Source organism: Ixodes scapularis, unplaced genomic scaffold, assembly GCF_016920785.2.
Source record: "Ixodes scapularis isolate PalLabHiFi unplaced genomic scaffold, ASM1692078v2 PGA_scaffold13__105_contigs__length_92229423, whole genome shotgun sequence".
NCBI classification, from domain to species: domain Eukaryota; kingdom Metazoa; phylum Arthropoda; class Arachnida; order Ixodida; family Ixodidae; genus Ixodes; species Ixodes scapularis.
The window spans coordinates 81844532-81860709 of NW_024609839.1; the positions used below are offsets into that span (position 1 = coordinate 81844532).

Genomic DNA, 16178 nt, shown 5'->3' on the forward strand with positions numbered 1-16178 from the left:
AACCGAAAAAGCGCTTTAGGTGATCCCGACTGCACTTGTAGGTGAGCAGGTACCTCATGAGGGGTTTCTCGCCACCCAGCAGCTTGTTGAGGAGACCTTCGAAGCTCTTTATGGCCAGAAGAAAACCCACAAAAGCGGTCTTCATTTTGGTAAGGTGGAGTGGCTGGCCATGGATGTCCTTCAAGCCAAGGATGTACACCTCTGCTTCAAAGAAGGGCTTCCACAGGTGCTCCGTAGTCATCTTCAGGGGTGCCTTGAGGCCTTCGGCCAAATGGTTTCTCGAATTCATCATCGTAAACAGTGTGTCGAAGATCCTCACGAACTTTACTGTTGCCTCGCTGTCGGCAAAAGTTTGGATCTTGAGGTTGGTTGTGCAGAATTCTAGGGCGTCGGCAACGCTCGAGCTGATTGCTTTGCCTGCAAGATCCATTGGCTTCAGTTTGTTGCCTTCCCTTGGACCTTGTTCTTGTTGATGCTTCTTAAGCTCCTCAATGTAGAGCCACCTTATGGAACGTCCGTCGGGATCTTGGATGACCCGAAGAGACGACAGCGTGCTACAAAGTAACTTTAGCATATGGCAAAGGTCACAGAAGACGAAGACCTTTTCTTGGCTGTTGGCGGGATGTCGGAACCAGGGCTTCATTTCTTGGGGGGGCACCTGCAGCTCAATTCCGAGCGCTTCAAACATGGCCCAATTCGAACAGAGTCTGTCGCACGTCAGGGAGCATGCAACAACACCAATGTCGTATAGCTTCGTCAGGCAGATGTTCACCAGGTTGGCCTTCTCTCTTCCAGACATGCCATGGATCAAGAAATAGCCACAGGGAAGCTGCCAGTGGTTGTTCAGGGACACAACCATGAACACCAGAGCTTCAGCAGCGAGAGGCTGGCTGTCGTCGTCCACTTCAGCCCCGATATCCATCAATCCTCGGATTCGCTTTCCGTCCCACTCGACGTGCTTCCGGAGGCTAATCGAGTCCATCAACAATGCGCAGAGGACTTTTTCTCCTTTCTTTTCGCTTTTACGGACCTTGACCCGCAGCGTCTGAAATGCTTCAGAGGCGAATCCGGGTTCCATGTGAGTCGAAGTGCACCACGATCGTATCAGGGTTGCATCGGGAAGTTCCAGCTCGTACGCATTCTGAACGTACTCGTATGCGTCAGTTGAATAGGAGTGCAGCGTAATGGCAAAAGACCTCAGCTCCGGCGGGCACCGTTCCTTTGTCACTGGGCCTTTGGTGTTCTTCAGTACTTCGAGACAGAGCTCCAGAGGGGTGCCACAGAGCGACTGACGAAGGATGGCAAGGGCGTCGTCGCCGAGAAGCTGTCGTTGCCTGAGGTCCTCGAGGATCTCATCCACATCGGGAACCTTTGGTATCGGCCGCCTCTGCTTTTTTCCCGTCAACCACTTTTGTTTTTTCCTGACACCTCTTGCAGGACGATTAACGTCTTGCGCCTTGCGCTTCACGGAGCACGGCGCTTCTACGGCGTAGGAGTAGTCAGCAGGCTGTATGTTGGGGGTATTGCTCACGGGAGCACTAGTGCTGGCACCACTGTCGTTTTCTGTTCCGCTTGTACGGTCTCTTGGAGGTTTTCTTGTCTTCTGTGGTAGCTGAGGGAAACACCAAAACGGGATCCGTTTTCTGATTATGGCATTATTTGGAACAGCATGCATGCACAAATTCTGCACTGGAGATTGTTTGCAGCAAAATCGCGAGTTTGGGATATTGAGATGACGGGCACAAAAGAGGACCTTGTTTTTGTCATTTTTGGGAAATCCTTTGCTTTCAGCTCAAATATCTGACGGCATTTATATTTATTTTATTTCTCGTGCTGGACGACCAATTAAGCTTTTGGGAGCTTCTAAAGATGTTTCCAACCTTGGACACGCTGCTTTGTGAAACACACAGTTCGACTAGTCATGTTTCGGAATATCACCAAAATGCTCCGGGCCATTAACCATGGCAGAAGCAGTCCGTTAATATTTCATTATCTCATAGTCAATTAATTTGCACTTGATTAGATGCTTCCTATGAGAAGTGAAACTACAAGATGATGGCAAACCTGGGGGTTCAGGCAATCAACTTAACCATTTCTGATGCCTTGTAATTTAATAAAACAGACAGCAAAGCCATACATTCATTTGTCCACAAGTTTAAAGCACTTACCTTGCTGAACCAACAACCACATTTATCTTCTAATCTCAAGTCCATATCTTATACACCTGTACAGCGTGTGTGTCCGTCTCGTTCCTCTCTCCTCCCCCTCGCTCCCTTCCTTTTCCTCCTCTCCCCCCTCCCTTAATCTTAATCAAAATTAAGAATTAATTTTGATTAAAAATAATTTCTTAATTTTAATAAAAATTAAAAAAAAAATATTTTTAATTTTGACGAAAAAAAATGTTTTGGGGGCCTTTCTCAAATGAAGGAGGGCACAAACTGCATGTTCCCCAGATTTACTTGTTCTCAAGTTACGAAGCATGTGTGCACATACATACATACATACATACATACAGACAGACAGAGACAGACAGACGTTATATAGTCTGTATGAGTGGTTCTCAAAGGGGGGGGGGGGAGGAGGAGGGGGAGGAGGAGGAGGAGGAGGAGGAGGAGGAGGAGGAGGAGGAGGAGGAGGGGGGGGGGTCTGCAAAGCCCCGTTTCATCAGTCAAGCCCGGCGATATCACATTGAGAAGATTTTAATTTTCAAGTGAGTTCTCTCGTGTGTTTGTCAATGGGATAAGTCTACTTCACACTAGCAATTAGTTTTATTCATTTAATAAATCATTATCATGATTAACCTATACCTTTATATTTCCCTCACCCAGAGTGAGGTCCTCCATCATCTCCGCCTATCTACAAGGGGTCCGCAAATCATCAATGGTTGAGACCCACTGTTCTATACAGATACACATTTCTAAAACCCAAGACAGAAGCTGCGAAGAGGGGACCAACATAAGATGTTTCGGAAGGTACAGGCAAAGGAGCATGGCACGGAGCAACGGCGGCTGATGTGACGTGAATGCAAGCCATGTACAGTCTATGGCTATGGATACATTGACCGCATTTTCTAAAGCCAAAAGATATATTACCCTGCCCAGGTTTTTCGTGGGGATAGCATCCGCTCTCAAGCGCACGGTTTGTCCAGTCCTGTCGAAGCAGTCTTCTTCAAAATGGTCCGAGCAAACCACATTGTTCACGGACGGCTGCCAGGTTCCTCTCCGGACATTGGTCACCCACTGTTGATAGATCTCTGGTCGACTTCGTGGAAACCTAAGGCACAAATATTGATTAATATGAATATTTATTTGAGCTCGGGAGAGCCGCGGCGCTACATCTAATGACGATGAAACGGTATACATGGCTTCCATTGACGTCACGTCAGCTGCCATTGCTCCGCACCATGCTCCTGTGCCCGTACCTTCAGCAGCACACATTTGGCATCATCGAATCTGATCTTCTCGCCAAGGCTTGCCAAGAACAAAAAATTCAATGGTGCGAAATGTATGCTGCAAGGGCACGGGCACATGAGCGTGGTACGGAGCAATGGCAACTGGTACAGTGCCATATGACGTCACATGCGAAGCATGTGTTGTACAGGGTTGTACGTATTGTACCTCTGGGAGGCAGGCCAGCAGACAGACACGTGTACGTGCTTTTGCCTTTCTGCTTTGCCTTGCATGCCTCCTAGAAGATAGCTCATACTCATGCAAACAAAAATTATTATCACTCAAACGTCAACCCCCCCCCCCCCCCCCCCCTAAAAAAAAAAGTTACAATGTTTTTTTTTTAAATTTTTTTTTATTACAAAAATAAACTAAGCTTACCGAGCGCTCATTTTCCGCCCAAATGTAGCCCCAGAGGTTTGAACCAGATGCCAAATTTTTAAGACTAAGCGTTACCTTACTAAATGGTGGTGTTGTGAGGGCCAGGGGACAGCCGCGTGTCACGATTCTTCGGGATCGTGGGCGAAGGGCGCCGAAGCACCCGCCGAGAAGAGACGACTTGCAGCCTGGTTGTGAGGGTGAATGATGACTGACCGGGGCGGCGTGTGCTCCACGGTGTTTGTTGGCGCGGTGACCAATGTTGCCTGCCGAGCCTGGCGGTCACATCGCAAACTATCAAAATCGAAGTGTCGCCTATTTGATGGCGCAATTTCCCTGTTCGACTTCCTCAACAAGGCGATAGCATTTTGTGGTTTATAGGTTTTTTTGCTGCGTGCACGAGGGTTCTGTGTTTGAACTCGTAAGAAAGTGAAGCCGCAATCATATTCCTGAAAACCTGTATGATGTATCGCTCTTCAAAATATCCCGTTCACTATAAGGAAGTTTTAGAACAATGTATGCAAGCACTTTGGGTAACCTAAAAATAGAGTTTCGATATAAAAACTAAAGGCCCGTTCACACTCTTGCAACCGAGTACGACCAAGAGACACGAGACCTGTTGAAACATTTTAAAATTTGTTAGGACGAGGGAACACATTTGCACTCTGGTGCCATCTATGCAATGACCCTGGAACTGCATTTCACAAGAGCGAAGGTTTTGCGGGATTTCCGAGGTCAAATGTGTGTAATACCTATAAGGAAGGCTTGTTTATAACGTTGACAAAAGTTTTTTAAGCCAAGAAAGAAAGGATAATGCGCGAGAGAAATAGAAAATATGCCGGACCGCCAAGTTTACACTGCTACCCAATAGATGGCGCCAGTGTGTCCACTCTTTGTAAGACGTTTCAAGGCACCCAGTTCGCAAGAGTGTGAACGGGCCTTAAGGCAACGCTAATTTTTGCTTACTCAAAGTGCTTGCCTACGTTATTCTAAGACTTCAATATTGTACAGAGTGCGACACTGTTAGCGCGAACAAGTGATTGTTGGTTTTTGCTGTTTGTCTCAAAGCATCAAAAGATTGCCATCAATATTATTAGTGTCCTTGCAAGTGCTCATCTCGGCCACTAACCCAAGCAGTACAATTTGGTACCTTCTAGTACCATCTCGAACTAAAATTCGAAAGATTGTCAACATGGTGTTCGCGGTAATGTTGTTGTGCAGTGCACATAGTCTGTTTCGTAGTTACACAGTTTGGGGACCATCTTCAAAAAAACACTTTAAGTGTTTCAAGTAGAAATATATTTCGTCGAAGCTTGCCTAAAAGCGTTGTCTATTTTAAAAATATGTTGACAAGCAAAAATATTTCACAACATAACTAAATACCTCGCCTGCACATTTGCATTGATTGCATTAGCATCATATCGGGACATATTCTTAAGCAGAAAAAGTCAGCCAATCAAGGTTCGAACGATGGAGACTTTTATTGAAAAGGTTGAGATGTGCAAGGCTTTATACCAATGGGTTCAAACGGGAAGGGCTCAAACCTAAAGGGTGTATGGGCTAAGGGTTCAAATGGCATGGGCGATTCGGGAATGGGTCGAAAGGGGATGGGTTCAAACGGGAAGGTTGTTTCGGGAAAGGGTCAAAACAGGATGGGTGAAAACTGGAATAGGTTGTTTCCATGAAAATAGAACGGTAGGAGAGGGCATGACGTCAGCCGCGTAGCCTCCACAAGCCATGCTCCCTTGACGCCTGGCCTCTTTCTCATTTTCCTCCTTACTCTCACCACATCACGTGACCGTAGCTAGCCTTCGTCTAGCCTTCGATCTGATAAAACCTACCGGACGGAGCGCACGCAAGCCTGCAAGGAATCCTCGTACATTCAACCATCCATCTTGCACGTGACATGTCACGCGCACCAATCGCCAGACAGATCTGCGGTCACGCTGGGCACAATATCAGGTATGTTCGATTCGGCCAGAACGTTCTGAACTAGTTCTGTCCGAGTTCAGACGAGTGCAGGAGTCGTGCAGCGGCGGCGCAGAACCAGTGCAGCCGCCGCGCTAGGACTGGCGCTGTGATCGGCATTCCGAGCTATTCCGAGCGGAAGCGCAGGGTGTCGTCTGCATTTTGTTTGCTCTTGTTTCTCCACGCCACGTCGTATGCTACATTTAATTAGTCGCGGTTTGGTGAGACCATTCGTGTTTCCTTAGTTTTGAAGTATAATAACGGAATCTTTTCTGTGAATATATTTTATTCGAGGGTACTAAAAACGTTTCTGCACGAAATTTGTTTCTGTCTGCATTTTTAATGGCCGTTCGGTTCCTGTCGTTTCCGTAAGCGTTCGTGTCCTTCATATTCATTTAGCAATAGTAGATTCATTCCAAGTCTTTCGAGTTTCGCATTTCGACGATAGGTTCGCGGTATCAGGATGATTTTGCGTCGGGAGCCACTGGCGGCAGCGCGCGGTCGTTAGCGGTCACCTCGAAGACGAAGGCCAAACGAGAGCGTTTGGGCCAAGACAGTTATCGACCGTAACTTTGGCGTCAAGCTGAAGCGTTTAGCCTGATTCCGAAGAAAGACCTGCGTGGAACTACCAAGCCAATGCCTATTCTCGGCGCTTTCCCCAGGCCAGCTGAGTGGGCGTCCACAGATACCAGCGGACAAAGCATGCAGTATTATTCTCAGCTACGGGGCATGCGAGGGCCAATGTACTAAATCCCAGACCTCTGCGATGTATCGGAGTCGTCAGTATGCATCCAAGAGCAACTGAAGGCGGGGACTATCAAGAGTGCTATACCTTTCTCCGTGCCTGCAAGGAAGAATATCAACACTGTGGATCTCCATATAACATCAAAGAGAAACAATTTGCGTGAGCCAATATTTCGACACTTACCGCAGGAAGCCAAACCTATGTGAGCAGGTGCCTAAAACGCTCTCAGAATATCATAATCAAGCAAATTCCTACCCTCGATTATGATCTCGATTCCGCGTCCACCGAGGGTACGTTATTATCATGAATGAGAGGAAATGCAACCTCCGTATTGGCGTTATTGTTAAACATCGCAGACATTTGAGCAAGAGCTGCGAAAAATGGTACCGCGAGCAGAGACGGACGAGGAGTGTCGTCTGCTATCGCCGTCTGCTCTTATCGTCTGCTTCTGCACCGACGCTGAACTGACTCCGGAGCCGGTGTAAGATTTTGAGGAATTGGGTCTGAACTCGTCCAGAACTGGGATGAATCGAACGCGCCTGTGCAGCGGCCGTGCAACTTCCGGTTGAATCGAATGCCCCAGTTCCTGCACTGCTGAACTAGTTCAGCCAGTTCAGGCGAATCGAACAGACCTATCGTTTAAACTTGTTATGACTAAGCTTCCCCTATATTGCAATGTGCCCCCACCTAGTACTTCTAACCTTCTTGGTTGTTTCGGCCTAGATCCACTAAAAAAAGTCCCCTTGAAAGACTGCCCTCTGTTGGCAACTGTAGAATCCCTGCACAATGGCGGACTAAAACAGTCAAGTCACGGCACATTTTATGCGTTTGGTTGGATTAGAATATGTATAAGCACAGCCACAGAAAAAGGGTAATGAGTAGTGACGTTGCACTTTCGACGCTGTTTGATTGGCTCGTCGGCTCTTAGCGTTGGCCGCGTTCCGAAGTTCGCAGTGGTTTCTCCATCATTGTGCAGTGGTTCTGACTTTTTAATGAGCGGCACGTGACTTCCGAAAGGTGTCTGGCGCCGGTTATGAAAATGAACCCCATTTTCTTATTGAAATTTTCACAAAAACACCCATCTTTTGATTGGGATAACGGTTTGTAATGAAACTTTCGCATCTGATTCAGACCACTAGCGCTACATTTGAGCGGAGAATGCGCGTTCGGAAACTTTTTATGGGGGTCATACCGGTACCAGACTGACAAGAAATTCACGGTACTCTCAAAAGATTGGATACTCACGAGTGATAAGTCGTCGACTTCCCTTTGCGACTCTCACGGTTCCTACCGCGGTAGTTCTGACAGGAAAGTACAGAACACGACATGCCTCCAACCACTGCCTCCAACTATCACATTTGACGCTTGAAGGATAGTAAGATGGCTGATCGAGCCAAGTTGGTCAAGCCGGCCAAGCTAAGCCAAGCCGAGAATAACATTACGGACTGTGAAAGCGCGACTCTGCGATCATCTTAATAGCAACTTCTTTTATACTATTTAGCCTTCGCCTTTAAATTTTGTCAAGATAGTTATTGAGCGTGTACCTGCCCAGTTTGTTGACGACCGCTAAAAGTAGCGAATTGGTAAACTTGGCAAACGCGTTTGACAACACTGACAACAAAGGCGGCCTCGTAGGCGGTCGCTGTCGCTTGGGCCGCCTCGGCCGCCTCGTCTCGTAAGCAGCGAAGGTAGAAAATAGCTTCGGTTGTGTGTTTAGCTAGGCTTCTTCCCGTCCGTAATAGCGAGTAACAGAAACGGGCTAGGACCCAACGCCCCTGCGACAGATTGAATTTTACCGCTGCCGCGGATAATCCTCCCCAAGAGTTCTTCCAACTGCATCTTCAAAGGTCTACAAAACTCGATTCGCGACCAAATCGACTTGGGCCCAAGTTCTCAAGAGTTCCCACGGGGGCTTCGGTTGCTCGGGTAAGTTCGTCGCGTCTTCTAGACGCAGTTTGCCCTGCTTGACTCTCCTTGGGTGAAGTGAAATGTCGACTTGACGGTCTCGTAGGAGTCCTAGTTCTCTGGCGATCCAGAGGCTTGTTCGCTCCGGCGCGCTGGCCGGGTCCGCGTTCGCCCATCGGCGACAGCAGCTTCGAACGTCGTGCAGCGTAGGCGATGAGAAGCAGCAGAACCGATATGCAAGGTATTATCGTCGAGGGTAAATTATACGCGTGCTTTATCGCGTTCCTGGGGTTCGCGATCAAATGACTGCGGAGCGCAAGTTCGTCTGCTTCTTGCGCAGAGGTTACAATGATGTCAGAACGCCGAGCTCTTATTGGCTGTTTGAAAAACTAGTGGGTAGAGACTTCTAGGCAGCTAGCAATGATGTCTACCCACTATTTCATTTCGTTTCATTTACTTCAGTCCAGGGGAGACAGGGTACAGCAGATAGGCCAAAGGTGGCCTGCAAACACCCAAACTACAAAACAAAAAAAGGAACCAGGTTTTTTTTTTTTTTTTTTTTTGGGGGGGGGGGGGGGGGGGGGAGGGGGTAGATAAAGTTGGAACGGAAATGAAACGCGAACAGCAGGCTGACGGCCTCTAGGGCACCGCCAGCGCCACGCCGAAGCCCAGGACCTGCTAAGCTAGGGCCGAACACATACTACTTGAATGTGCTTGACCCCAACCTCGGCGGTTCCCAAGAACCGTTGACCAGCTGCTGGTGCCCCATCCTGCCCCAACTGTATATATACAACAAGGATTATGACAGCGAGTGGCGGAAATGACCGGTCACTTCTCGACGGAAGAGTTCCATTTCCTCACACGACGTGGGTGTGCACAGGGTGAGGGTACTAGGCAGTGAGCGCTAGTGTGTAATGGCCCTCACCGCAAAAGACTGACAGTGTCTTTCCGTCTTGGCAAACACCGACTGCAAGATGCCCGACTGGTTTTGACGCAAGGCGCCAGGGAGCACGCCAGGCTGCATTCTCAAAATGTTAGCCAACAGTCTCACAGAGGCCACCACTTGTCATAGACATAGATGCTGCCATCCAACGGCTTGTAGCAGATTCACAGTTCACATGTCCCAGTAAAGGGCTAGGTTGAAGTGCCTCTGCCTCTTCAAGATGGCATAGGCAGCCCGACGTTGCACACTTTCCAGCGCCACCACAAGGTGTAGTTGGTGCGGGTTCCATATTGGACAGCAGTAGTCCAGCTCTGGGAGCACGAGTGCAGTGAAGAACTGCTGCAAGGTCTCGGGTCCAGCCCCTTTAGATACACAGAGACAGAAACCCAACTGTCAACGTGCTTTCGAGGTCGCCTCCCCGATGTGAGCGGAGAAGCGAAGCTGAGGGTCCAAAGTGACACCAAGCAGCTTCGCACTTGGCTTCCAGCTGAGGGTAGCACCGTCGAGGCGCAGGTCAGGGGGGGCCAGAGAACGTCGGGCACAGGAGAACATCATGGCCAAGCACTTCTCAGCGTTTTGGGAGTAGCCTTTTCTGGCAGGACCAGCCGTATACTGCCTCAAGGTCGTGCTCATCATCATCGTTTACAAACACGTTGAAGAGGGTGGAGCCTAGTACGCTGCCCTTGGGCACTCCAGATAAAACTTCAACAGGACCAGAGGTAGCATTGTGAAAGACATTGTGCTGGGTTTGCATATACGAAAAGTCTGCCAGCCAGTCAAGAAGTTCCCCAGAAACGCTGAAGCACTGGAGCTTTTGAATCAGAATTCTGTGGCCGACCCTCTTGCCTGATGTCTAGCTGCAAGAGCGCAGTGGGAGTACGACTATCCAAGTACTTGCTGGCAGTATGAGCGACCACAGCCAGGACCGACTCACAGTTGCGACCTGGTCTGAAACCTTGCTGCTGCGCTGACAAGAGGTTATGCATTCCAAGGTGATTAATTAGTTTACTGTTGATAACTCGTTCCATAGTTCTGCAGACGATGAGGTCGTTGAGGTGGGGCAGTACTAAGGTTGAAAGCTGGGCTAGTTGGTGATCGTTGTACGATGCGCTGCCACTGTGTCACTGTGGCACTTTTCCATTGTCTTGGAGCTTTCCTTGCCGACAGAGAGCAAGTGAACAGCAGGGTGAGGACTGGTCTTCATCTGCTGCTGCTGGCACGTAGAAATGCCGGGTGAACGCCACCAGGTCCTGGACCCTGGGAGGCATTAATGCAGTGCAGTGCCTCTGCCACATCCTTCTCGGCGATGATAGGAGTGGCAAGCAGAGTGTAGTCTGATTCTTGGGTTCTGGGTTGGTCACACTGTTGTACTGGACTACCGTAACCAGCCTCTGGACTACCGTAACCAGCTATCCTCTCAGTCAAAGCCAATCGGAGCTCGGTGTAGTTCTGACTTCATTGCAACCCCTAAGCAAAGAGCAGATGACTTGCTCTCCGCATGACAATCAGTCACAGGCCTGCCTTCTTTGTTTTTTAAAGCTTTTTTTTTTTCATATTGTTGTTTAGGCCGGCGGTCGGATGAAAAAGCCCAGCTTCACTAAAGAAAAGAAACTTACAAAAAGGAATGGTGTTTTCAGTTTACGTGCATACTGTTGGTGTTGTGCAAACAATCGAACGAGGAAAAATGAAAGCTCACAAAAAGCGTAAAGTTTTCGTTTTTTTTTTCTTTTTTTGTCTTTTGTTTTTTGTTTTTTTGCTGGAGCGCTGCCACGGCTGCTGACAAGGTCGCCCCTGTGCCTTGTCAGTCTTTGGCTGCATAATTTTTAATTGTCGCGAAATAAAAAAAAATAAAGTAAAGAGATTGGTTATAGGGATGTTTATCCATCTCGGCCAATATCGGTTGTCCATTTCTTAAAATAGTTTAAAAAAATACTCTTTAAAATTTGGGAACACAAAAATTCACTTTTCAGCAGACACTTCTTGCATACAGTCTGCATATAAATACTAATGATTCGGTGGAAATCCTCAAGGTGGAGATGGTGTACTTATGAATAAATTGACCTTCACGAGGAATTATTGGAATTCAGGGAATTATTGGAAGCGTATGCAATAACAAAAGAGGGGCAAGATGCATGCGTCAGCCAAACATCGGTTTTTCTTCACAAAAAAGAAATTGCCTATCTTGACACGTGCTGAAGCGATAGTGCGGTTTATTTCGTTGGTGTTTTTTCAATAAATGTTTAGTTGTGAGTTCAGCGCTTGTGCCGTTCACACCTTCCTTTCGTCCTGTGTATTTTTTGCGCGCTGTTTATTTCCGTTACCTTCACCCAAGTGGGTGTTTGTTGCACTTTATCTCGGGTGGAAGTTAAATTTATGCTTGTGTATTCTATGTACAGTCATGACCGAAAGAAACACGAACGGCGAAGCACGTGCTTTCTTGAGTACGCGGAACCATCTGCGGAACTTGCTCACGCTTCTCCGGCGAGATTATATTGGTGTTTCCTGCCGCAGCATTATCTTCACTCTTGGCTACACGTGGTGTGGCACTCGCTGTTTTGATGGCTGTTCTTCGTAATCAAAGGGCCGTCAGTGATCGGGTGGCAATGGGAGCATGCAAAATTTAGTATTGTCATCGGTAGTTCAGAGTGGTGTCACTACGTGTTTTTTGTTTCAGTCAATAAAGATAGTTTTTAGAGCGCAGCTCTTAGGCGCCCGTTTCTTGGTTGAGCGGCGTCGCCCTCGGCGTAACCACGCGTTGCATTATGAAACGTTTCCCATAATGACAACATGTGTGATGTCACGAGAGTAAAACTTTTCCGCTAAATTCAGCAGGGAAATTTTCCCGCTAAATTTAGCGGAAACATTTACCGCCAAATTTAGCGGGAAAATTTTACCCTCCTGACGTCACTCAACCCGTAAAATTTTTCCCGCTAAATTTAGCAACAAGATTTCCTGCCAAATTTAGCGGGAAAATTTTATCTTCATGACGTCACGTGAAATTTAGCGGAAAACTTTCCCCGCTGTATTTAGCGGGGCAATTAAAGTCACGTGACCTTAACACCAATTCAGTTTCCCCGCTAAATTTAGCAGGAAATTTTCATTAAATTTCCCGCTAAACGGGAGGGGAGGGTATGCATAGGGAGGAGGGACATACCCTCCCCTCCTCCACAAGAGCTGTAACTCTAATTCGGCATTACAGAGAATTGTGAACGTCTCTTTTTTTTTTTTTATTGAAACCCAATGACTGCATTGATTGTATACAAGTCACAGTGCCAGTGGAATATCAGAGAACTATGCCGCTTCTTAACAGAACTGAAACAGCTTCAGCTAAATGACTAAGCGGAATCTGTCAATAAAATGAGCAGCTCTTGTGGCTACACGATAGTCTCTGCAGTGCCACCAATTCTTATGAAGGAGTGTCATTATTTTCGAAGCCGACCACTCAAGAGCACAACATAAAGGGAGCACTGTTGACGGTGAATCACAAAAATTAAATTTGTCGCAAGGAAAAAAAAGATGAACCGGTCCCTTTCTTTAAAAACGGCCCACATCTGCCGCTATGTGGCACCCTAGGTATTCCGTCGCCACTACGCTGTTTGTATTTCTTTTGGACATGGCTGTATGTATGCGTATGATCAAGAGAGAAATACTAAAGGATGAAACACACAACACGGCGTTCAACTCTTAAAAAGGTACTTAAGTGGATTCTGAGATCATTTATTTCTGGTGATAACTTAGGCTACGGGCTTTAAGTATCCTAAAATACCCGAAATTACACTCATAGGTGGCTGGCTTTACTATTAAAAGTCTAATCAGAGATTTGACACGCCCCTTTTTATGCACCTTGGAGCAGACGTCTGGGGGCGCCGTCAGATGGCTTGCGACGTGACGAGCGACAGTGAGAAATCTTTGTCGCTCGTCTCGCTTACATGCGGTTCAGCCTTAATTGATAACATTCAGAATCTCCAAGCAATTGACTATTTTCATTGGTTAAATTTTATGGAGGTGTTGGGGACTCGAAGATCCCCACCCCACACACACCAGGAGAAAATATTTTTTGTTTATTTCTATTGCTGCGAGTCCGCTCTGAGCATGACGGACAGCGGTCATCATGTCAACATTTGCAACACTGCTTGATTGGCCGGTATTACCTTGAAAGCAGTAACTGTTACGTTTAGTAGAGGAGCACTTCAGCTGTGTCTCATTGTTTTCAATCTTTTCATTAGTCACTGCGTCGAGGTTTGCCGTTTGTTTAAAAACATCTCGTTTGTGACCCTCATCCAGAGCATGCATGAGCGGGGCAATATAATGTCGGTGCTTAGAATGCATGGTGGTCAAGCGAGAACGCCACATTAAAGGGAGGCTGGACTCCCAAAAACCTTTTCCTTTGTCCAGTTCCTGGATGGGACATGTGTCTTGCAAAGAAACCCCCCCCCTTCAAAAAAGCTTTTTTTTTTTTTTTTTTTTTTTTTTTTTTTCTTCCTCCAGTGCAATATTTATGTTGCAAGACATGTTTTGAGTTGGGAGCAATTTTGATATTTCGGCATGTCGAACCAAAGTTGTAGGAGGTTTCGAAATCGCTCCTAGACACACTGAACATTGAACACCCCAGAATTCAGAAGTCCCCGAGAACATTTCCTAAATCCCCAGATGTCACAAACGGACTTTCCCTAAAAACATTTACTTTGTTACTAAACTTTTTAGGTGTACTCTAGCCAAGACCGACGTTTGGTCACTCGACATCGAAAGCTTCATCCGGGGTTTTGCCCCTTCTCTTTCTGCTTTGTTGTCGCAGAAGCCAGATGCGAGACCTTCATTTCGCTCCGTCAGGATCCAGCTGGAGAAGATTACGGACAAGGACCACTGACTCCCAGAACAAAGCTAAGACTCGACCAAAGACCACTGACTGCAACAACAAGGTTAAGAGTCAACCGTGTTGAAAACTATACTTCCAGTGGTTCTCACGGAACTGGACATCGCTCGTACCACATTGGTGGGGTGTGGGTGTTCTCGGACACCGCGGGAGCAAAACTGCCAGCTAAACAGGTATTTTCGTTTGCATAGCATGCACGAACTAGCACCAAGTGGTTGCGTGCGTTTTTGTCCGCACGTTAACGGTAAGCGTAAACGTCAACTAAAGCCAATCTTTTTATTTAGCTGTCTATCGAGTCATTGTCAGAAACCCGTGATTGAAGAGTTAGGTCTGCTCAGTTCAACGACATTTCTTTGGTGTTGCTGCAGTTTTTGTCGCGTTTCTTAAGAAAGTATAGACCATTTGTGTGCCGTAATGTTGTTCTTTTTATTGTGCAGTTTTTGTTGCACAATAAGAGCAGGGTTGTCGTAGCAGGGTTTTTGTTTTTGTCTTCCATATTTTCGTTAATGTTCGTTAATGAGCGTTTTGCTTAAAAGAGGTTTTTATAGCCATGACAAAGTTTTACATTTTAGGTGTTCTTTGAACGGGATGCTTTGGCCCATTTTCGGGATGTATGTATACAAAAGGCAAAAATAAAAAGAAGCGGTTATTTTGAGTACTTTGGACGATGTGCTTTGAGGGCTCTTTATTTATTCATTCTCGAGTACTACTGCATTTTAGTGTGAAACCCAAATTTTCCAAAAATGGTGCATCGCATCGCAAAATTAGTGTCTTAAACACGCGCCAGTGCCATCAGAGTATTGCGGCACCGATAAAAAAATGTAAAATAAAAATAATAAAAACAAAAGTTCCTATGTAGTGATACTGCCCTGTGCTACCCAGCAGTGTATGTCCTTTCCATAGAAGAAAAAGGGGGGGGGGGGGGGGGGGAGCTTAGAGTTTCTGCCTGCAACATAGATAGGTTATATAGTATTTTAAAACTTCTGATCATTTAGTTTTTTTAAGTGTGGAGGTACATCTCTTTCGGGTGACCAGCTTCCATAACGTGCTTATTGCCTTCCACCATACTTGGGCAGCACGCGCACAATCAATGCTCATAACTAGGATGGAATGTTTTCAGAGTTTGTTTTGTGAAGTTCGGAGGGTGCTTTTCGGAGTTTATTTTCCACTGGAAATTCTGAGTTTATTCTTGACAGATTTCCAGTTCTCCAAACTTGTGAGTTCAGTTTTACTCTGTTTTTTGTTTCTTTAAAGGGAAAATAAATAATATGTAGACATAAGCATACACTGCATTTTTTTAAAAAATCAATCTGGCATTGGTGTTCTTGCAATTGGCAGTACTAACCGTCTTACGACAAATCTTGAAAGCAAGTGTTTCTTCAATAAACATTGGTATTTAAAATTCTGGATGCATAAAACCTTCAGCTGCTCTCCCCATCCTATGAAACCTACAGGTGCACAACTTTCACCGTTATGAAAACACAACCTGTCGTCCCTGTAAGAAGCAGAAATAGTACAATCCTAACTGGAATAGTGGCTTTTGTCGTGGTCCGGAAGTATATTGGCCTATTGTACTAAACAAACCTTTGACAAGATAAACTGGAAACTCCCCTTTGTCAATAGTCCCAAATAAAAGATAAGAAAAATTGAGCGTGTTGGTGTGTAATTTACGATAACAAAAGAGGGACATGGAATGTTTGTCTTCCATGTCACTCTTTTGTAAAAGAAATAATTTTTTTTTTTTCTGTGCTCCGATCAACTTTTTTCATAAAACACTGTCTTTTCTAGAGTTTTCAGTTTGCCATTGTGACCTCGAAATCCTGAATCTTAAGGCCCGTTCACACTCTTGCGACCGAGTACGACTGAGAGAGACGAGATCTCTTACAACTTCTTAAATGTTTCTAGAATGAGGGAACACAC

At 46.3% G+C, this 16178-nt stretch overlaps 1 protein-coding gene and 1 pseudogene across 1 annotated transcript; both read right to left on the minus strand.

Moving 5' to 3' along the window:
- Positions 1-2727: 2727 nt before the first annotated feature.
- On the minus strand, positions 2728-7923 carry LOC120850736 (THAP domain-containing protein 1 B). The gene is made up of 2 exons (XM_040223367.2): positions 7783-7923; positions 2728-3273 (listed from the first exon to the last, which is right to left on the minus strand). Exons 1-2 carry the CDS (start codon positions 7863-7865, stop codon positions 2853-2855), a joined length of 504 nt encoding a protein of 167 aa, XP_040079301.1. The 5' UTR covers positions 7866-7923; the 3' UTR covers positions 2728-2852.
- Positions 7924-9241: 1318 nt separating this feature from the next.
- LOC115323898 lies at positions 9242-10024 on the minus strand (annotated as a pseudogene).
- Between the last annotated feature and the right edge of the window lie 6154 nt (positions 10025-16178).